This window comes from Oncorhynchus mykiss, chromosome 1, assembly GCF_013265735.2.
Source record: "Oncorhynchus mykiss isolate Arlee chromosome 1, USDA_OmykA_1.1, whole genome shotgun sequence".
NCBI lineage: Eukaryota > Metazoa > Chordata > Actinopteri > Salmoniformes > Salmonidae > Oncorhynchus > Oncorhynchus mykiss.
Window position 1 is genome coordinate 3,601,164 of NC_048565.1, and position 23,622 is coordinate 3,624,785.

Below are 23,622 nucleotides of genomic sequence, written 5' to 3' on the forward strand. Positions count from 1 at the left end.
CCAATGAAATATTTGCCCTGTTAGAATAACCAATATTAGGCAAACAGTAGTCGATAAACGTTCTGCGCTGTGCGGGGTTAAGAATGTTGGCCCCATGGCCTTTGAATTTGATATTGCGCAGGTAGGCGATGTGTCTGTGTATTAGTCATTAACAAAAACAAATATATAAGTTATCCTAATTGCAGTCTATTTGTCTTTATTCATTTGAAGGCTAATAAGAGTCGTAAAGGGCATGTAGACTACTTTTGTGTGGCATTAAATAATACCTTATACCAATGCTATTCCAATAGTATGCCTAGTGTTTTTCATTCGTAATTTGAACATTTTTGGGGGGTAAGATTACGTAAATGAATTTGGAAAGTTTGCTGTAGGGTATATTGCCCAACATTGGCTGCTGACGGATGTCAGAGAGAGAGAGAGAGAGAGCGTAAATAGTTAATGCATTACATAGCAGCGGACGGCAGCGATTATATAGGACAAACTGCATAGCGTTAAACCAGTTGTTAGCCTATAGAGGTTATGGTCAAAATGACCGCAATAACCTAAATGACTAAACAAATGTAACCGATTATAAAACGGCCAGCATACCAAAGCTTTTCCGATGTCAAAGGGATCTTTTTTTTGTTTTTATCACCAAAAAGAAGAAGTCCGATTACAATGATTATTTTCTATTGATTAAATGATATTATAGATGATTTATTGCACCCACAACAGAATGCATTATGTTCTCTATGGTGCGCAAATAGCCCGGTTCTAGTAGATTCAAGCTAATTATCACAGCAAATAGGCTAACATCACAGCTTCCTTTCTCACACTGTAGGCTACCACTGTGCCAAACATATAGTCAGATAAACCTGGCAACCCAAAGACTACAGCAACGGAGAATCGCAGTGATTAAAAGAGAGTTTTCAAGCAAAATGTATTTGATTCACAAATATAATCTAATCCCAAACAAACCCTTGTGATGATTTGCCAGCAGTCCAGAGCAATGAAGGTGGAAACAGGGATGGGATGGGGGGGGGGGGGGGGGGTTAAAAATGAATATTCTCTGCAGGAGAAGCAAAAAAAAAATGTAAATACTCTCACAACAAATAGGCCTGTATAACGCGTGTCCGTGTGAATAAGCAGTCCAGTTCGGTTCTGTGTAGGTCATGTCTGTGGGTTTCATAAAGGGGAAGGCGACGAATGGACAACTTCGCTTATGTCACGGAATACCAAATTAGTTCTGTGAATTTAGGGGCTGGACTAAGAGGCAGGGGTTACGTAGGCAACTCTTCTGCCCATGTGACCGTCTAGGTCTGGGAGAATCCAAAAGTAGGGGGTATAAAAATAAAATACTCAATTTCTTTTGAAATATAGAAAAATAGTATAAAATGTACAATCATTTTAGTTTGCTTTTGTAATACACCTGTTCCATAAGTCATGTTGTATAATACGCACGGAAATCAACATCTCAGAAAGATGATTTCTCAGCCAGCATTAAAACCTGACTCTCCCCTTCCCTCGGAAAGTGGTATCGCCACAAGCTCAAATTCTGAGAATTGAGCTCCTCTGATTCTTAGAACTGGGGTTCTTAGAAGTGGTGATGCAAGAAGTTTCTAGGAAAGCAATATCAGGTGATATTTTTTAAACAATTATTTTTTTCCCCATGTAATTTGGCGCGAAGTTGTACTCTTCGTTGCAGGTGATGGCGTAGTGCTGGCTGTGTTTCTGAATGTGTTTTATGATGTAAATCTAGGTGATTTGAAGGTGTTTTTGGTGGACTGTTTTAAAGCGCACCGTTTTTGCCGGGTGACAGTGCTCTTGACATGTCTGTTTCTATAATAATATTCCGCTGTCTTCACTTCACTATACGGCTCTCGGTTCGCCTTCTGTCGGTTTTGACAGTGGAGGCGTTTTGATACTGTACTGTGCTGATCGCGAAACAGACATGAGATGACGTGGTTATTCTGTTAGATCTGACTTTACTGCTAATAATGAACAAGGGAGTTCAGTTTAACTAAATGCTGCCTTCTTTATTTTATGCAAAACTTGGTTTAGATCTGACCTGGCTGGATTTAGTGTATTTTGTATTTACTATCAACGGCGTTGCACAGAAAGGATTTCAGTGGTTAATATAACGTGATTCCCATCCGCATAACTAAGTAACTTGCACAGTGTGTTTGGGCTTGTGGCAGATGGGCAGGGGTAGGTGTGTCAGTGTTGTTATACTACATTGTTTTAGATATCTTGACAGTCTTGGAGAAAATAATCACATCTAACTTCGGGATCTGGTTGCACGAGATATTGATTGTCTTGTTTCGCAGTGTCCCCCCCCCCCCCTCCTCCACACACACACACACACACACACACACCTCACGGAAATATGGTTTTTAGTTTGTAGCTTTCCACAGCCTAGTTTACGAGCGCAAGTTTGTACCTGCGTGCTATCTGTCTGGAGCCAGGGATGGATGACTTTAGGCAACATGACAGGAGAACGGAACAATGTCGTAGTTATAGTATTTTGAATGGTTAACGTATACCATGTCGCAGCATTAGAATGTATGTGTTTGCTAAGCTTCCATGCAAGAAGTCTGATTAAAATATACTTTACCAAAAAAAGAAAGTAGATTTGAAGTGTAATTAAGTGTCTGAAAGTAGTACCTTTGAATCTCTTCATCTGTGAATTTGATTTGAAGAGTGAATAACCGAGAAAAAAAAAAATCATTTTTAACGATTGGAAAATACTAAAGCAATAGTCATAGGTGGGTTGGAGCCTCTGTTGACCGCTGAGAAGAAGTCTGTTTACTTGTGTACATGATTCATTTCGGGTGGTGTCGAGTGGCAGCCTGCGACTTGGCATTGAGTCAGAGTGATAGTACTTGTTCCAATGTGTTATTGGACGGGCTGGCTCAACATGCTATTCCACGTGAAGAAACGGTCCTTTTAAAAACATTTATTACAATGGCTTGGACGGGGGGGGGGGGGGACATGACGTGGTAAGAAGTTAGGATACCCGTTTAAAAAGCAGACTGTAGCCTAAACAAACCAACTTTGACAAGTGTTCTCAAAATATGCTCAAGTCTTGTTGTGCGTTGCAATTACTTGATGTTATTGCCAGAACACAGCGTTTCCTAACCTCGGTCCTGGGGACATCCCTGTGTGCACCTTTTTATTTTTGCCCTAAAAATAATAAAAACGTGCTGATTCATGAGATGATTTGAATAAACTGAGTAGTGCTAGGAAAAAACCCAAACGTGCACCCATTGGGGTCTCCAGGACCGAGTTTGGGAAACTCTGCCAAAACGTGTTCTCTTGCGCCTGACTACCCGCTATTTATATTGCGGAAGAGCACACGACACGCATACATTTCTAGGCTAGTTTAATATATTGATGACATCTTGTGGTGAATCATATTTAAATATTCATGGTTCAGTTTGCCCTGTAATCTACTTTTTGATTGCATTAAATATTTAAGTGTAGTTTTGTTATTATTGTTAATAATAGTCAATCATCCTGTCTTCTGACAGTGCGCAGTAAAGTTAAATCTGGCAACTTTTGTCTGTCGCATTCATACAAATTTGACATGCTAAAAAAAACAAAGTTTCTCTCCATCTCAGATTATGTGTGAATAAATAGTGGTACGGTAGTTCTTTTTTTAAATTAACGATATCGCCGGGAAAATGTAACTCTGGAGTGTGTCGTTGATTCGGATGGAAAATGACTTCGAATCCGATACGTTCAATACGTCAGAATTGCCTAGATGATGGCACCACTTTATCATTTAAAAGACGCACCGCTTTATAATTTGCCATAGCCGGTGTGTCAACCAGACAGGTGTATGGTGTAGTATACTGTACTCTTGGGAAGAAGTTGCCAACACCTGGCGTCTTGTATTTCTCTACTATATCATGTCCTGTTTCCATGCTGAATGTGACAGTGTTGCTATGTGACATTAAATGATAAGCTGCCACCTAACCACAGACTGCCTGACGCAGGGCTAGACTTTCTGAATAAGGGTGCCGGGGCTGTCATTCATCCTCGAACATTCACGTTTGTGTGGCAACAATAAAGAACTCAAGTGTTCTCCCACTTGCTGAACAGACAATGTTACTTGAATGCTCCATACTTTATGCTGTCCAATGGCGCTGCCTGTTGGCTGCACACCTCTACTGCAATCAGGGATATGATGAGAAGCGACGAGGGCAATATTAAAATAACCAATATTTTTAAAAGAGCCCGATGCACCCAGCCTTCCTGCCATGCTTTCTCTGGTATATCTTAATGTCTCATTAAACTACTGCCTCGGGACCAGGGCTCTCCATACCCTGTAGATGTTGGCTCCAACCCCAGTTGTAACTAACCTGATTTAATTTGACCAATCAGATGTGCTAGATTAACTCTCCAGGAACAGGGTTGGAGAGCCCTCCAGGTTGAACCACGTACCACCGGTTCTCTCCTTCAAAATAGCAGGTATTTGATGAATAACCAGTATATAACCTTATGTATATCCACGGCACTGACCATGGGGAATTTATTTTGGTATTTTTCCAGAGCTCGACAAGATGGCTTGCGCAGCAGACAGCTGTATCCAATTCACGCGTCACGCCAGCGACGTGCTGCTGAACCTCAACCGGCTGCGGAGCCGGGACATCCTCACAGATGTCACCATCCTGGTCAACAGACAGCAGTTCCGCGCTCACAAGACTGTCCTCATGGCCTGCAGGTGTGTTGACTCCCAAGCCCCAGTATGTGTACCAGTCTGTGTCATCATGCCTTGTCCTTGTCATGCCAAAACAGTGTTTCTGGTGTTGACATACTAGCACAAACAGATCTAGCACCAGGCTCTGTCCCACTTTTGTCTCCCCCCCCCCCCCCCACACTTTCTGTCACGCTTGAACCCAGTTTTGCATGTTGCTGTTCTGTACTTGATATTTAAAGTCCCTTTCCTGTCTCTGTTTCTCTCACACACTGTTCTGTGCCCGGGTTCCCGATCTCCATGGAACTTATGCTTACTAGTGTTTTAACGATGCAGCTTTCCTACAACGGCCTGAAGACGTAACATCAAATCAAATCTATTTATAAAGCCCTTCTTTACATTCAGCTGATATCTCAATGTGCTGTACAGAAACCCAGACCTAAAAAAAAAACCCCAAAACAGCAAGCAATGCAGATGTAGAAGCACGCGTTTCTTTTCCAAAACACAACGCGAGAGAACGTTCACTAAGTGTGTCGTTGAGGCAGTGTTAATGTTGATAGGATGGAAAGGAAGCACTGCTCTCGGATCAGAGTTCTCCCTTTCCAGTCTTACCTTAACCTTGAGAATTATTCCAAAATACTGACGATGGATCAGCTCCGAGAGAGATATTACCACCCATGGCTGAAAAGATTGAGACGATTTATTCCAATACCCTATAATAATGCACTGAATCAAGACTTGTCACAGACATTTGCTGGTTCTACTTTATTTTACTCTTATCTATCCTGCCCTGCCTTCATGTACATATCTACCTCAAATACCTTATTCAAAATAAAAATGCAACATGCAACACTTTCAAAGATTTTACTGAGTTACAGTTCATATTAGGAAATCAGTCAATTTAAATAAATTCATTAGGCCCTAATCTATGGATTTCACATGACTGGGTAGGAGTGCAGCCATGGCTGGTCCTTTGGTGGGCACTGGGGAGCCAGTCCCAGCCAATCAATGAGGTTTTCCCCCACAAAATGGCTTTTTTACCCAACAGAAATACTCGGTGTATGGCGTCGTGTGAGCGAGCGGCCATCACCTCGTGTTTCAGCATGATAATGCACGGCCCCATGTCATAAGGATCTGTAAACAATACGACAGACAGTATGTTCCAGTTCCCTCCAATATCCAGCAACTTCAAACAGCCATTGAAGAAGAGTGGGACAACATTCCACAGGCCACAATCAACAGCCGGATCAACTCTATGTGAATGAGATGTGTCGCGCTGCATGAGGCAAATGGTCACACCAGATACTGACTGGTTTTCTGATCCACATCCCTCCCTTTTTCCTAAGGTATCTGTGACCAACAGATGCATATCTGTATTCCCAGTCATGTGAAATCCATAGATTTGTTCAGTAATAGTTGGTGCTATTGCCATATACATCTGTCAAATCTACTCCGATCCCCACATACATACTTCCAGGATGATTGATTTCTAACTGCCTAGGTTACTCTGAGGCAAAGGGGGAAGGAATTCAAAGATGCAGAGTGATCATAGTGACCTTCATTTATGAATTGTTTAAAAGTGTGAAGATGCAACAAAACAATTAGATCATAATTTGAAAAGAAAAGATGCAGCACATTTAAAAATTAAAAATAAATATTTTTTTTAAATGTTAAACTTGGACGTTTTTGGCCTTTGTCAATGACTTTCGTCAAAAACAATGACAGACTGAATGAGACAACTACATAGGCCATATGGATAAGGGAAGACAATTAGCGTTGGACACTAGTCACCTGGCGGTGTCAATGAGATGTGTCTATCAATACAAGTAAGAGCCACAGGGTTCAGAGGTATTGTGGTCAATGGCGCCACCTAGTGGACAACAATTGTAGAAAACAAATCACAAGAGAACGATCGAATGGAGACCTAGGTGGGAAATTAGTGATTTAAAAAAATGATTGTGTCAAGTCGTCATGACGGCCAACTCGCATGGAAACCGTTGTATCCTGATAAAATGATCATACCGATGATAGTTACACACCTAGCTACGTACATTCCTACTGAAACGCATTTAAAAAAAAAAGTGTTTTCTAACTTATCTCGTCGCTTCTTCCAAGCTTTGGAAATAACATTTGCATACCAGGAAAACTTATTTTCTGAATAGCCATTCAAGTTTTTCAAAAGTACTACGACAGAATAGTTCTGTGTTTTTTTTGCATTTTTTTTTTTTTTTTTAACAAGGTTTCTCTTAAATCATAAAGTGCAGTTCATTCTTGATCTCCCCTAAATCAGACTCTACACAGCCACTCTTGTTTATCTATGGCGTTGAACCTCTCTATTTATATTGCCAGAGGCAGTATCCCGGTTCTGATCACAAGGATATTTGAATTATTGTTAGGTGACGGGTGTCAGGGTTCGAGATGTGTTTTTATTTGATTAATCTTGTTAGAAGTTGAGTTATTTTGTCGCTGAAGGGTTAACTTGTGTTTGATCATGTTGACGTCGCATCATAACTTGATTCTAAATGTGTTGTAGAGCAAATTCCTTTGTCCAAGGGTAATTGTATGTTTGATCCCAGTTGAAAACCTCTAGTATGTCGTTAACACTGTTCCATAACCTTATTTCACTCCTCTGCCTTACTTTCACTGGGCTCCCAACCCTGGTCTCCTTGAATAGCAAGGCTTGGGGAAAGCTTATACACTCCTCCAAGGAAACATCTTGTAGCTCTGTTTTGAATAGTTCGCCTTATTTCACAACTAACTAACCCTAACCCTAACCCCAACCCTAACCCTTAACCTTATTTCACAAAATAAAAAAAACAGTTCATTATTAAGTCTATTCTCCCAATTCCACATATTTCCAACATATGTGTATGTATATATATGTGTATGTGTATATATGTGTGTGTGTGTGTGTGTGTGTGTGTGTAAGTGGGAGAATATATATATATATTCACATTTTATACTTGACAAGCATCTCCCTCATTCCAGCTCTTGGCGCTGTGCATACAGATGGTCACGGCTCTGTGTCAATTTCCGTGCGTACTCAAAGCAAACGTTCATATTGATACATCTCACATTTTTCAGTGGAAATTATCCCACACATGATTGACGACTACACGTGATTGATAAATCAGTCCCCAAGTGTGCAACGCTCTTAGACTTACCCAAAGGTGATTCTAACTAATGTGTAATAAACGGGGTGGTTCGAGACCTGTTTTATAACAGCAATAAGGCACCTCGGGAGTTTGTCGTAAATGACCAAGCACTCCGCGTCGTGATGTGCCTAAGCACAGCCCTTAGCCGTGATATATTGGCCATATTGTTATGGTGAGTGAATGAGGACCCAAAAGCGAACTAACTTAAACAGAGCTTCTTTAATAACCAAACATAGGTAGGCTCAGATAGACCGGCAGATTCCGACAGGACAGGACAAGGTTACAGCAAACATGACGATAGTCTGGCTCAGGCATGAAACACAAACAAGAATCCGACAAGGACAGGAACAGAAACAGAGAGAGATATAGGGACCTAATCAGAGGGAAAAAGGGAACAGGTGGGAAACGGGGTGAATGGGTAGTTAGAGGAGACAAGGAACAGCTGGGAGAAAGCGGGGGAGAAAAGGTAACCTAACAACGACCAGCAGAGGGAGACAGGGTGAAGGGAAAGGACAGAGACAAGACACAACATGACAGTACCCCCCCACTCACCGAGCGCCTCCTGGCGCACTCGAGGAGGAAACCTGGCGGCAACGGAGGAAATCCTCGATCAGCGCACGGTCCAGCACGTCCCGAGAGGGAACCCAACTCCTCTCCTCAGGACCGTACCCCTCCCAATCGACAAGGTACTGGTGACCACGGCCCCGAGGACGCATGTCCAAAATCCTGCGGACCCTGTAGATGGGTGCGCCCTCGACAAGGATGGGGGGGGGGGGGGGAAGACGAGCGGGGGCGCGAAGAACGGGCTTAATACAGGAGACATGGAAGACCGGGTGGACGCGACGAAGGTATCGCGGAAGAAGAAGTCGAACTGCGACAGGATTAATGACCCGAGAAATACGGAACGGACCAATGAACCGCGGGGTCAACTTGCGAGAAGCCGTCTTAAGGGGAAGGTTCTGAGTGGAGAGCCAAACTCTCTGACCGCGACAATATCTAGGACTCTTAGTTCTACGCTTATTAGCAGCCCTCACAGTCTGCGCCCTATAACGGCAAAGTGCAGACCTGACCCTCTTCCAGGTGCGCTCGCAACGTTGGACAAAAGCCTGAGCGGAGGGGACGCTGGACTCGGCGAACTGAGATGAGAACAGCGGAGGCTGGTACCCGAGGCTACTCTGAAAAGGAGATAGCCCGGTCGCAGACGAAGGAAGCGAGTTGTGGGCGTATTCTGCCCAGGGGAGCTGTTCTGACCAAGACGCAGGGTTGCGAAAAGAAAGACTGCGTAAGATGCGACCAATAGTCTGATTGGCCCGTTCTGCTTGACCGTTAGACTGGGGGTGAAAGCCGGAAGAGAGACTGACGGAAGCCCCAATCAAACGGCAAAACTCCCTCCAAAATTGAGACGTGAATTGCGGACCTCTGTCCGAAACGACGTCTGACGGAAGGCCATGAATTCTGAAAACGTTCTCGATGATGATTTGTGCCGTCTCTTTAGCAGAAGGAAGCTTAGCAAGGGGAATGAAATGAGCCGCCTTAGAGAACCTATCGACAACCGTAAGAATAACAGTCTTCCCCGCTGACGAAGGCAGTCCGGTAACAAAATCTAAGGCGATGTGAGACCACGGTCGAGAGGGAATAGGAAGCGGCCTGAGACGGCCGGCAGGAGGAGAGTTACCGGACTTAGTCTGCGCGCAGACCGAACAAGCAGCCACGAAACGACGCGTGTCATGCTCCCGGGTGGGCCACCAAAAACGCTGGCGAATGGAAGCAAGCGTACCCCGAACGCCAGGGTGGCCGGCTAACTTGGCAGAGTGAGCCCACTGAAGAACGGCCAGACGAGTAGGAACGGGAACGAAAAGAAGGTTCCTAGGACAAGCGCGCGGCGACGGAGTGTGAGTGAGCGCTTGTTTTACCTGCCTCTCAATTCCCCAGACAGTCAACCCGACAACACGCCCCTCAGGGAGAATCCCCTCGGGGTCAGTGGAGGCTACTGAAGAACTGAAGAGACGAGACAAAGCATCAGGCTTGGTGTTCTTAGAGCCCGGACGATAAGAAATCACGAACTCGAAACGAGCGAAAAACAGCGCCCAACGCGCCTGACGCGCATTAAGTCGTTTGGCAGAACGGATGTACTCAAGGTTCCTATGGTCAGTCCAAACGACAAAAGGAACGGTCGCCCCCTCCAACCACTGTCGCCATTCGCCTAGGGCTAACCGGATGGCGAGCAGTTCGCGGTTACCCACATCATAGTTACGTTCCGACGGCGACAGGCGATGAGAAAAATACGCGCATGGGTGGACCTTGTCGTCAGAGAGGGAGCGCTGAGAAAGAATGGCTCCCACGCCCACCTCTGACGCGTCAACCTCGACAACGAACTGTCTAGAGACGTCAGGTGTAACAAGGATAGGAGCGGATGTAAAACGATTCTTGAGGAGATCAAAAGCTCCCTGGGCGGAAACGGACCACTTAAAGCACGTCTTGACAGAAGTAAGGGCTGTGAGAGGAGCTGCCACCTGACCGAAATTACGGATGAAACGACGATAGAAGTTCGCGAAGCCGAGAAAGCGCTGCAGCTCGACGCGTGACTTAGGGACGGGCCAATCAATGACAGCTTGGACCTTAGCGGGATCCATCTTAATGCCTTCAGCGGAAATAACAGAACCGAGAAATGTGACGGAGGAGGCATGAAAAGTGCACTTCTCAGCCTTCACAAAAAGACAATTCTCTAAAAGGCGCTGGAGGACACGTCGAACGTGCTGAACATGAATCTGGAGTGACGGTGAAAAAATCAGGATATCGTCAAGGTAGACGAAAACAAAGATGTTCAGCATGTCTCTCAGGACATCATTGACTAATGCCTGAAAGACAGCTGGAGCGTTAGCGAGGCCGAAAGGAAGAACCCGGTATTCAAAGTGCCCTAACGGAGTGTTAAACGCCGTCTTCCACTCGTCCCCCTCCCTGATGCGCACGAGATGGTAAGCGTTACGAAGGTCCAACTTAGTGAAAAACCTGGCTCCCTGCAGGATCTCGAAGGCTGAAGACATAAGAGGAAGCGGATAACGATTCTTCACTGTTATGTCATTCAGCCCTCGATAATCTATGCAGGGGCGCAGAGACCCGTCCTTCTTCTTGACAAAAAAAAACCCCGCTCCGGCGGGAGAGGAGGAGGGGACTATGGTACCGGCGTCAAGAGCTACAGACAAATAATCTTCGAGAGCCTTACGTTCGGGAGCCGACAGAGAGTATAGTCTACCCCGGGGGGGGGTGGTTCCCGGAAGGAGATCAATACTACAATCATACGACCGGTGTGGAGGAAGAGAGGTGGCCCTGGACCGACTGAACACCGTGCGCAGATCGTGATATTCCTCCGGCACCCCTGTCAAATCACCAGGCTCCTCCTGTGAAGAAGAGACAGAGGAAACAGGAGGGATAGCAGACATTAAACATTTCACATGACAAGAGACGTTCCAGGAGAGGATAGAATTACTAGACCAATTAATGGAAGGATTATGACAAACTAGCCAGGGATGGCCCAAAACAACAGGTGTAAAAGGTGAACGAAAAATTAAAAAAGAAATGGTTTCACTATGATTACCAGAAACAGTGAGGGTTAAAGGTAGCGTCTCACGCTGAATCCTGGGGAGAGGACTACCATCCAGGGCGAACAAGGCCGTGGGCTCCTTTAACTGTCTGAGAGGAATGTCATGTTCCCGAGCCCAGGTCTCGTCCATAAAACAGCCCTCCGCCCCAGAGTCTATTAAGGCACTGCAGGAAGCAGACGAACCGGTCCAGCGTAGATGGACCGACAAGGTAGTGCAGGATCTTGAAGGAGAGACAGGAGTAGTAGCGCTCACCAGTAGCCCTCCGCTTACTGACGAGCTCTGGCCTTTTACTGGACATGAAGTGACAAAATGACCAGCGGAACCGCAATAGAGACAGAGGCGGTTGGTGATTCTCCGTTCCCTCTCCTTAGTCGAGATGCGGATACCTCCCAGCTGCATGGGCTCAGCACCCGAGCCGGCAGAGGAAGATGGTAGTGATGCGGAGAGGGGGGCGACGGAGAGCGCGAGCTCCTTTCCACGAGCTCGGTGACGAAGATCAACCCGTCGCTCAATGCGAATAGCGAGTTCAATCAAGGAATCCACGCTGGAAGGAACCTCCCGGGAGAGAATCTCATCCTTTACCTCTGCGCAGAGACCCTCCAGAAGACGAGCGAGCAAGGCCGGCTCGTTCCAGCCACAGGAGACAGCAAGAGTGCGAAACTCAATAGAGTAGTCTGTTATGGATCGATTGCCTTGACATAGGGAAGACAGGGCCCTGGAAGCCTCCTCCCCAAAAACAGATCGATCAAAAACCCGTATCATCTCCTCCTTAAAGTCCTGATACTGGTTAGTACACTCAGCCCTTGCCTCCCAGATTGCCGTGCCCCACTCACGAGCCCGTCCAATAAGGAGAGATATGACGTAGGCGACACGAGCAGTGCTCCTGGAGTAAGTGTTGGGCTGGAGAGAAAACACAATATCACACTGGGTGAGGAACGAGCGGCATTCAGTGGGCTCCCCAGAGTAACACGGCGGGTTATTGATTCTGGGCTCCGGAGATTCGAAAGCCCTGGAAGTGGCCGGTGGATCGAGGCGGAGATGGTGAACCTGTTCTGTGAGGTTGGAGACTTGGGTGGCCAGGGTCTCAACGGCATGTCGAGCAGCAGACACTTCCTGCTCGTGTCTGCCTAGCATCGCTCCCTGGATCCCGACGGCTGAGTGGAGAGGATCCGAAGTCGCTGGGTCCATTCTTGGTCGGATTCTTCTGTTAAGGTGAGTGAATGAGGACCCAAAAGCGAACTAACTTAAACAGAGCTTCTTTAATAACCAAACATAGGTAGGCTCAGATAGACCGGCAGATTCCGACAGGACAGGACAAGGTTACAGCAAACATGACGATAGTCTGGCTCAGGCATGAAACACAAACAAGAATCCGACAAGGACAGGAACAGAAACAGAGAGAGATATAGGGACCTAATCAGAGGGAAAAAGGGAACAGGTGGGAAACGGGGTGAATGGGTAGTTAGAGGAGACAAGGAACAGCTGGGAGAAAGCGGGGGAGAAAAGGTAACCTAACAACGACCAGCAGAGGGAGACAGGGTGAAGGGAAAGGACAGAGACAAGACACAACATGACAATATACCACACCGCCCTCGTGCCTTACAGCTTAATTGACTCAGGGGTTGCGAAATACTTATGCAAAATGTGATTTTTATGTATTTCATTTTCAAGAAATGAATTGCATTTCTAAACATCTTTTGACTTTGTCATTATGAGGTATTGTGTTTTTAGATGGGTGAGAATCCATCTTGAATTCAGGCTGTGGACTAAGTCGAGGGGTGTGAATTCTCTCTGTGACGGTTCTGTAGATCTGAACTGGGCTTTCGCTGGAAGCACCTTCATCTCCTTCTCTTGTAATGGAAAGAAATGGGCCGCTTTGTAGTCATTTGCACACCAGTATCTCTACCTGTACATGACCATCTGATCATTTATCACTCCAGTATCTCTACCTGTACATGACCATCTGATCATTTATCACTCCGGTTCACACCAGTATCTCTACCTGTACATGACCATCTGATCATTTATCACTCCGGTTCACACCAGTATCTCTACCTGTACATGACCATCTGATCATTTATCACTCCGATTCACACCAGTATCTCTACCTGTACATGACCATCTGATCATTTATCACTCCGGTTCACACCAGTATCTCTACCTGTACATGACCATCTGATCATTTATCACTCCGGTTCACACCAGTATCTCTACCTGTACATGACCATCTGATCATGTATCACTCCGGTTCACACCAGTATCTCTACCTGTACATGACCATCTGATCATTTATCACACCAGTATCTCTACCTGTACATGACCATCTGATCATTTATCACTCCAGTTCACACCAGTATCCGGTTCACACCAGTATCCGGTTCACACCAGTATCTCTACCTGTACATGACCATCTGATCATTTATCACTCCAGTTCACACCAGTATCTCTACCTGTACATGACCATCTGATCATTTATCACACCAGTATCTCTACCTGTACATGACCATCTGATAATTTATCACACCAGTATCCCTGTACATGACCATCTGATCATTTATCACACCAGTATCTCTACCTGTACATGACCATCTGATCATTTATCACACCAGTATCCCTGTACATGACCATCTGATCATTTATCACACCAGTATCCCTGTACATGACCATCTGATCATTTATCACACCAGTATCTCTACCTGTACATGACCATCTGATCATTTATCACACCAGTATCCCTGTACATGACCATCTGATCATTTATCACACCAGTATCCCTGTACATGACCATCTGATCATTTATCACTCCAGTTCACACCAGTATCCGGTTCACACCAGTATCTCTACCTGTACATGACCATCTGATCATTTATCACACCAGTATCTCTACCTGTACATGACCATCTGATCATTTATCACGCCAGTATCTCTACCTGTACATGACCATCTGATCATTTATCACACCAGTATCCCTGTACATGACCATCTGATCATTTATCACACCAGTATCCCTGTACATGACCATCTGATCATTTATCACTCCAGTTCACACCAGTATCCGGTTCACACCAGTATCCGGTTCACACCAATATCTCTACCTGTACATGACCATCTGATCATTTATCACGCCAGTATCTCTACCTGTACATGACCATCTGATCATTTATCACTCCAGTGTTAATCTGCTAAATTGTAATTATCGCCTACCTCCTCATGCCTTTTGCACACAATGTATATAGACTCTCTTTTTTTTTTTTCTACTGTGTTATTGACTTGTTAATTGTTTACTCCATGTGTAACTCTGTCTGTTCTATGCTTTATCTTGGCCAGGTCGCAGTTGTAAATGAGAACTTGTTCTCAACTAGCCTACCTGGTTAAATAAAGGTTAAATAACATTTTAAAAAGTCACTCACAATCGTTCTGAAGTTATCGGCAGAGATAAAACATCTTTATTTAAAAATCTTTTTTTGCATTTAGCTGAGATCTCCTGTGTGACGAGGAAGGGCGACATGGCATCTAACGACGTACTTAGCTGTTCTACAAGTGGTCTGAGGCAGATGTGAAATAAGTGTTTTCAGGAGCAACTTTAGGTTTGGTTTAGGGAAACCGCTCTGATGCTCCTACGAACGTTCTAATGCTGAATGTAGCCTTAAGATGCTTTTAGGAAGCAGCTCGGAGAGCTAACGATCGGTCCCCCCCTGTGTGTCTGTCTCCCATGTCCCCCCCCCCCCCCCCTGTGTGTCTGTCTCCCATGTTCCCCCCCTGTGTGTCTGTCTCCCATGATCCCCCCCCCCCTGTGTGTCTGTCTCCCATGTCGCCCCCCCCTGTGTGTCTGTCTCCCATGTCGCCCCCCCCTGTGTGTCTGTCTCCCATGTCGCCTCCCCCTGTGTGTCTGTCTCCCATGTCGCCTCCCCCTGTGTGTCTGTCTCCCATGTCGCACCCCCATTGTGTGTCTGTCTCCCATGTCGCCCCCCCCTGTGTCTGTCTCCCATGTCGCCCCCCCCTGTGTGTCTGTCTCCCATGTCGCACCCCCATTGTGTGTCTGTCTCCCATGTCGCCCCCCCCCTGTGTGTCTGTCTCCCATGTCGCCCCCCCCCTGTGTGTCTGTCTCCCATGTCGCCCCCCCTGTGTGTCTGTCTCCCATGTCGCCCCCCCCCTGTGTGTCTGTCTCCCATGTCGCCCCCCCCCTGTGTGTCTGTCTCCCATGTCGCCCCCCCCCTGTGTGTCTGTCTCCCATGTCGCCCCCCCCCTGTGTGTCTGTCTCCCATGTCACCCCCCCCCTGTGTCTGTCTCCCATGTCGCACCCCCATTGTGTGTCTGTCTCCCATGTCGCCCCCCCCCTGTGTGTCTGTCTCCCATGCCCCCCCCCTGTGTGTCTGTCTCCCATGCCCCCCCCCTGTGTGTCTGTCTCCCATGTCGCCCCCCCCCCCTGTGTGTCTGTCTCCCATGTCGCCCCCCCCCTGTGTGTCTGTCTCCCATGTCGCCCCCCCCTGTGTGTCTGTCTCCCATGTCGCCCCCCCTGTGTGTCTGTCTCCCATGTCCCCCCCTGTGTGTCTGTCTCCCATGTTGCTGTTATGTACAGCACATGGTATTATATCTTTGTCCTCTCCTCTCGCTCTAGTGGGTTGTTCTACACTATATTTACGGACTCTCTGACCAGTCTGTCACTGTACTGAACACGATTCTCTCTCTCTCTCTCTAGTGGGTTGTTCTACACTATATTTACGGACTCTCTGAAGTGTAACCTGAATGCCATCAGTCTGGACCCCAAGGTGGACCCCGAGGGGTTTGCCATCCTCCTGGAGTTCATGTACACCTCTAGACTGACGCTGAAGGAGAGTCTGATCATGGCGATCATGAACACAGCCATCTACCTACAGATGGATCACGTTGTGGACACCTGCCACAGATTCATCAAATCCAGGTACATGGACAGGGAATGGATGTCAAACTATCTATTTTTTTAATTGAAGGGGGGGGGGGTAATCAGAAAGAAGAGGGTCTAAATGTGGTGGAGTCAGATGACTAACCGGTACGCCAGACTCCGGTACAGTTAACAACCGTCTTATTTGCATATTACGACCTGTCAAGAGGCGTGCACAGCGACAATTAGAAAGTGTGGAATATTTAAAAAAAGAAACAATTTATCACAAAGTTTGTGTCATGTAAACTCTGGTGTCCGGTGTCTGCCGTGTTCAGGTTCCGTTGTCTCATCTTTCCTCTTCATCTATCCTCCTCACAGCGACCCTGGCCAGGCCAACAAGCTGCCCAGAGATGAGTTCTTGGTCAGCCCCTTGCTTTTACCTCAGGGCGTCCATGCATACCGGCCCCACGATGTGGTCGACAACCTGCCCGGCCGGGTCGGCCCCTTCAGAGACGGGAGGCCCTACGCCTCCAGCATGTTCAACGGGGTCAATTCCCCCAGCAACTACCACCTCTACGGTCAGTTCCCCGTCCAGGGGTTCCCTTTCCCTCTCTGCAAGCTGACAGACGCCAAAAACACATTCGCTGACTTCTCTAAAGGCGGGATCCACCACAAGCACTGTTCCCCCCCGGACACGGGCAGCGCCATGAGGGTTGATTACAGCCGAGCGGTGAGCGGGGGCTCGGCCAGCATCCACCATACAGCTAGCTACGTCTCCTCCAGGGAGGAGGAGATGAGGAAGGAGAGCCATGAGGGAGGGGTCAGCCAGACTGGTGGGGTGGGAGGCTCCAGGAAGAGAGGGTTCGTCGCGGCGGCCCACGAGCAGCAGAAGGTGGTTCTGGGTAAGGAGCACGGTCCTCAGACGACAGAGGAAGACATGAGCCAGCAGCACTACCCTCTGGGGATCTCCTCAGCTGGACGGAAAGGCTTGATGAGTAGCCCTCAGAGCCCGCTCAAATCGGACTGCCAGCCTAACTCCCCCACCGAGTCCAGCAGCAGTAAGAACGCAGGTCTCTCCCTGGCCGGCCGGTGTGGTGCCCTGCCCCTACAGGGCAGCCAGGATCCCAAGGCACGCAACTGGAAGAAATACAAGTTTATCGTGCTCAATCAGAGAGCCACCAAGGAGGAGGATGTTGGGCCGCAGGAGCCGGTGGTCTGCTCCCCCCAGCGCCTGGGTCTGCCCCCCTACCTCCACCCCTCAGACTCAGAGCACCTGGACCCGCAGGCCAACACCAAGATCAGTGAGCACGGAGAGGACCTGCCGGTCCCACAGGCCTCCCGACTCCACAACATCAACAGGTGAGCCCTACAGTCATATCGATAGTAAAACTAAAGCGCAACAGTAGCTTGATTGTTCCCAATTTGATGTGAGCAAAATGTCTAGGACTTTATGGCCTTTTGTCTCTTTGCAATCTCCACATGAAATGAACAGGAAGTGATATTTTTGTTGTCGTTGCCGGTATCACTTAACAAAACTCTCCAGTTAAGCTGTTTTATCCATCAAACCCAATTCACAAGATTTTAAGAGCAAATATAAGTGATAATTCACACTACCCTAGTTAACGTCTTTCCACTGGGTCGCCTGCCCGTAGCGTTTCTCTCTCTCTCCTCGTCTCTTACGGGCTGTGTTGTCGTGTGGAGGAATGATGTCTGACACGCAGCCGTTTGTGTCTCCAGAGCTCTGGAGGGATCACAGAGGAGCGCTGACAGCCACTCCTCTGTCTACATCAGCCACTTAAAGTGTACCTCCTGTGGTGCCCCGCCCCCACAGCACTCTGAAGTGTGTCCCAACACCCCGGCTTCCTGTTTAGCGGAGGACATGATGTCAGAGTTACACTCGGAGTACTCCGACTCCAGCTGTGGTGAGCACACGCTGCTTTTTAAACATGGGCCGTGTTCCAAATGACTGCTTGTATAGTGCACTATATGAGGAAAGTAGTGCACTATATGAGGAAGGTAGTGCACTATATAGGGGATATAAGGAAAGTAGTGCACTATACGAGGAAAGTAGTGCACTATATGAGGAAAGTAGTGCACTATTTGAGGAAAGTAGTGCACTATATAGGGGATATAAGGAAAGTAGTGCACTATATAGGGGATATGAGGAAAGTAGTGCACTATATAGGGGATATGAGGAAACTAGTGCACTATTTGAGGAAAGTAGTGCACTATATAGGGGATATAAGGAAAGTAGTGCACTATATAGGAGATATAAGGAAACTAGTGCACTATTTGAGGAAAGTAGTGCACTATATAGGGGATATAAGGAAAGTAGTGCACTATATAGGGGATATGAGGAAAGTAGTGCACTATATGAGGAAAGTAGTGCACTATATAGGGGATATAAGGAAAGTAGTGCACTATATAGGGGATATGAGGAAAGTAGTGCACTATATAGGGGATATGAGGAAAGTAGTGCACTATATAGGGGATATGAGGAAAGTAGTGCACTATATAGGGGATATAAGGAAAGTAGTGCACTATATAGGGGATATGAGGAAAGTAGTGCACTATATAGGGGATATGAGGAAAGTAGTGCACTATATAGGGGATATGAGGAAAGTAGTGCACTATATGAGGAAAGTAGTGCACTATATAGGGGATATAAGGAAAGTAGTGCACTATATAGGGGATATAAGGAAAGTAGTGCACTATATGAGGAAAGTAGTGCACTATATAGGGGATATAAGGAAAGTAGTGCACTATACGAGGAAAGTAGTGCACTATATAGGGGATATAAGGAAAGTAGTGCACTATATAAGGAAAGTAGTGCACTATATAGGGGATATGAGGAAAGTAGTGCACTATATAAGGAAAGTAGTGCACTATATGAGGAAAGTAGTGCACTATATAGGAGATATAAGGAAAGTAGTGCACTATATAAGGAAAGTAGTGCACTATATGAGGAAAGTAGTGCACTATATGAGGAAAGTAGTGCACTATATAGGAGATATAAGGAAAGTAGTGCACTATATAAGGAAAGTAGTGCACTATATAAGGAAAGTAGTGCACTATATGAGGAAAGTAGTGCACTATATGAGGAAAGTAGTGCACTATATAGGAGATATAAGGAAAGTAGTGCACTATATAAGGAAAGTAGTGCACTATATAAGGAAAGTAGTGCACTATATGAGGAAAGTAGTGCACTATATGAGGAAAGTAGTGCACTATATAGGGGATATAAGGAAAGTAGTGCACTATATAAGGAAAGTAGTGCACTATATGAGGAAAGTAGTGCACTATATGAGGAAAGTAGTGCACTATATAGGAGATATAAGGAAAGTAGTGCACTATATAAGGAAAGTAGTGCACTATATAAGGAAAGTAGTGCACTATATGAGGAAAGTAGTGCACTATATAGGGGATATAAGGAAAGTAGTGCACTATATAAGGAAAGTAGTGCACTATATAAGGAAAGTAGTGCACTATATGAGGAAAGTAGTGCACTATATAGGAGATATAAGGAAAGTAGTGCACTATACGAGGAAAGTAGTGCACTATATAGGGGATATGAGGAAAGTAGTGCACTATATAAGGAAAGTAGTGCACTATATAAGGAAAGTAGTGCACTATATGAGGAAAGTAGTGCACTATATAGGAGATATAAGGAAAGTAGTGCACTATATAAGGAAAGTAGTGCACTATATGAGGAAAGTAGTGCACTATATGAGGAAAGTAGTGCACTATATATATACATACAGTGGGGCAAAAAAAGTATTTAGTCAGCCACCAATTGTGCAAGTTCTCCAACTTAAAAATATGAGAGGCCTGTAATTTTCATCATAGGTACACTTCAACTATGACAGACAAAATTAGAAAAAATTGTAGGATTTTTAATTAATTAATTTGCCAATTATGGTGGAAAATAAGTATTTGGTCAATAACAAAAGTTTATCTCAATACTTTGTTATATACCCTTTGTTGGCAATGACAGAGGTCAAACGTTTTCTGTAAGTCTTCACAGGGTTTTGTCCTAACAGTCCTAATGGCCAGTCTCTCTAACTGCTTATAAAACAGTCCTAATGGCCAGTCTCTCTGACTGCTTATAAAACAGTCCTAATGGCCAGTCTCTCTAGCTGCTTATAAAACAGTCCTAATGGCCAGTCTCTCTAGCTGCTTATAAAACAGTCCTAATGGCCAGTCTCTCTAGCTGCTTATAAAACAGTCCTAATGGCCAGTCTCTCTGACTGCTTATAAAACAGTCCTAATGGCCAGTCTCTCTGACTGCTTATAAAACAGTCCTAATGGCCAGTCTCTCTAGCTGCTTATAAAACAGTCCTAATGGCCAGTCTCTCTGACTGCTTATAAAACAGTCCTAATGGCCAGTCTCTCTAGCTGCTTATAAAACAGTCCTAATGGCCAGTCTCTCTGACTGCTTATAAAACAGTCCTAATGGCCAGTCTCTCTGGCTGCTTATAAAACAGTCCTAATGGCCAGTCTCTCTAACTGCTTATAAAACAGTCCTAATGGCCAGTCTCTCTGGCTGCTTATAAAACAGTCCTAATGGCCAGTCTCTCTAACTGCTTATAAAACAGTCCTAATGTCCAGTCTCTCTGGCTACTTATAAAACAGTCCTAATGGCCAGTCTCTCTGGCTGCTTATAAAACAGTCCTAATGGCCAGTCTCTCTGGCTGCTTATAAAACAGTCCTAATGGCCAGTCTCTCTAGCTGCTTATAAAACAGTCCTAATGGCCAGTCTCTCTAACTGCTTATAAAACAGTCCTAATGGCCAGTCTCTCTAACTGCTTATAAAACAGTCCTAATGGCCAGTCTCTCTAACTGCTTATAAAACAGTCCTAATCCTGATTGTTTCCGATCTGTCTTACAGAAAATGGTGCGTTCTTTTGTAACGAATGTGACTCCAAGTTTGCGGAAGACGAAACCCTGAAGCGCCACGTGCTGCAGGCCCACAGTGACAAGCCATACAAGTGCGACCGTTGTCAGGCTGCTTTTCGCTACAAAGGAAACCTCGCCAGCCACAAGACTGTCCACACAGGTTCGTACAGGCTTTCAAGATGGTTTTCTCAATAACTGTGCTTAGTTTATTTTGCTTATTCAGTTTATTTTGCACAGAGGCTAAATTTGCCCGCTTGCTAAATCCATCACGTGTATTTTGATCTGTGAAATAACCCACAAGTCCATTTTCAGTCAAGTTTGGTATCTGACGGATTGTTCTGCATCTTGTTGCGTTGCAGGAGAGAAGCCGTATCGCTGCAACGTCTGTGGCGCTCAGTTCAACAGACCAGCTAACCTCAAGACCCACACTCGTATCCACTCAGGAGAAAAGCCGTACAAATGCGAGACGTGCGGAGCCCGGTTCGTGCAGGTGAGCCGAGTCTTTCTGTCTGGTTTCAACAAGTCACAGAGGGAATCAATGCTGTTATTTGTTGCTTCCTGCCTGAGGCTGGCCCAGTGTGGGTACGACCCCCCCCCCCTCCCTCTTTCTCAGTTTCCCCCCATTAATCTCATACTATTCCTGAAAATAAAATTTAACCCCCCCCCCCCCCAAAATGGCTTGGGATAGATGCTGTGATCACTCACCACCACACCGACCCAGTTGTCTCATAATGTTGTTGTCATGGTCAGGTTGCCCATCTCCGTGCCCATGTGCTGATCCACACCGGGGAGAAGCCATACCCGTGCGAGATCTGCGGAACGCGTTTCCGTCACCTGCAGACACTGAAGAGTCACCTGCGCATACACACAGGAGAAAAGCCCTATCATGTAAGTACACCAACTAGGTGTGTGTGTGCACGCGGACACAGGACAGAAAACGGAGCAAATAATTGTTCTTATTTTTTATTTTTTTCAGTGTGAGAAATGCAACTTGCACTTTCGCCACAAGAGTCAGCTTCGATTGCACCTCAGACAGAAACACGGAGCGATTACCAACACCAAGATCCAGTACCGCACGTCCACCACAGAGCTGCCAACAGACCCGACCAAGGCGTGCTGAACTCGAGCAGGCAGATAGTCTAACAGACGGGCCAATCTTGACCACGGCATTCAATGACCCCCCCCTCCCCCACCAACGCGTACAATCATCCCAAAAATTGTAGTGCCACACTGTGTCGATCAGGTGATGGTCCAGTAACATGGCAGTGTGTGTGCCATTCGAACCGGGTTTCCTCTAACATGTGAACGTAGTACCATCTACGGTATCTTAGTCAATTTGATTGTTTCTATATAAAAACGTATAGATATAATTGTGCTGGGAGTGTTGTTTTTTTTTATATATAAGCTTTGAAGGGTCTATTAAAAAGCTTTATTTTGTTGAGAGAAAGGATGGAGTGTTACATAATAAATCCAGTTAGAGGATACAGTATTTTATATTAAATCACTTTTTCTGAAAAGTCTTGACATTTTCGATTGGATGGGTGGTAGTATATTTTTAAGGTAAATGGTATTTCTGGCTGTAATAAAGATTTCACAATTTTTTCTATACATTTTTCTAATTTAGATGTACATGTTAGTCCATGTATATTTGACCCTTTTCATGTCACAACAACAACAAAAAACAATTCTGAACTCAAGAAGGACTGGTGATCTAAGTGGACAGAATGACGCATAACGACGCAGTTCCTACTCTTACCAATAGTTACCAATCAATGAAGTGGGGAACTGCAAACATAAGCATTGTGACATACTGTGTAATAAATTTGAACTATAGCCACTGGGTTGCCCTCTGCTGGCAGAGTCAATCTAGAATTAAAATGTTAAAAAAAACATGCATTTTCGAAGGTACTGCTTTGAGTGTGGACCAAGAAGATATTTTTTTGCTTCAAAATGTATTTGTATAGATCTGATGTGTGTGTGTTTTTGTTGTTGTTTTTTTGTTTAAGTGAACGTTCCCAGTCGTCGTTGTACTAGAAGCTACAGTAAAACAGGTGTATCAGATGTTGTTTGTACATACACTGTGTACTGAAGGTGCCTTCTCTATGGTGACTGAATTCATTTCTATTCAGCCCAGTTCTGTTTATGAAAAGGTACAACTCAAGGACAACACTAGTCCTAGTTTTTTAGTTTGTGTGTGTGTTTAAAAAAAAAAAAAAAAAAAAAAAAATACTTTTCACCTTATGACATAAATTCATCATTGCTCGAGCTGTAAATCTTCAGGATTTGTTTTGGGATTTGGGCTTCTTTTTCTTCTTCTGTTTGTTTTGTTTTAAAACTGCGTTCAACGTGTTGTACAGTTATAGATGTATGCATGTAAAATAAAGGTATTGCATTTCTATGTATTTAAATAACGAGTGAATTGTATTAATT

General features: G+C 45.5%; 1 protein-coding gene across 1 annotated transcript; it reads left to right on the forward strand.

The window, feature by feature from the left end:
- The first annotated feature begins 1,499 nt into the window (after positions 1-1,499).
- Positions 1,500-23,419, forward strand: bcl6aa (BCL6A transcription repressor a). The gene is made up of 9 exons (XM_036981292.1): positions 1,500-1,616; positions 4,534-4,705; positions 16,135-16,356; positions 16,675-17,655; positions 18,034-18,218; positions 21,185-21,352; positions 21,552-21,682; positions 21,943-22,080; positions 22,169-23,419. The coding sequence occupies exons 1-9, from the start codon at positions 1,586-1,588 to the stop codon at positions 22,310-22,312; spliced, it is 2,172 nt and encodes a 723-aa protein (XP_036837187.1). The 5' UTR covers positions 1,500-1,585; the 3' UTR covers positions 22,313-23,419.
- The last annotated feature ends 203 nt before the right edge of the window (positions 23,420-23,622 follow it).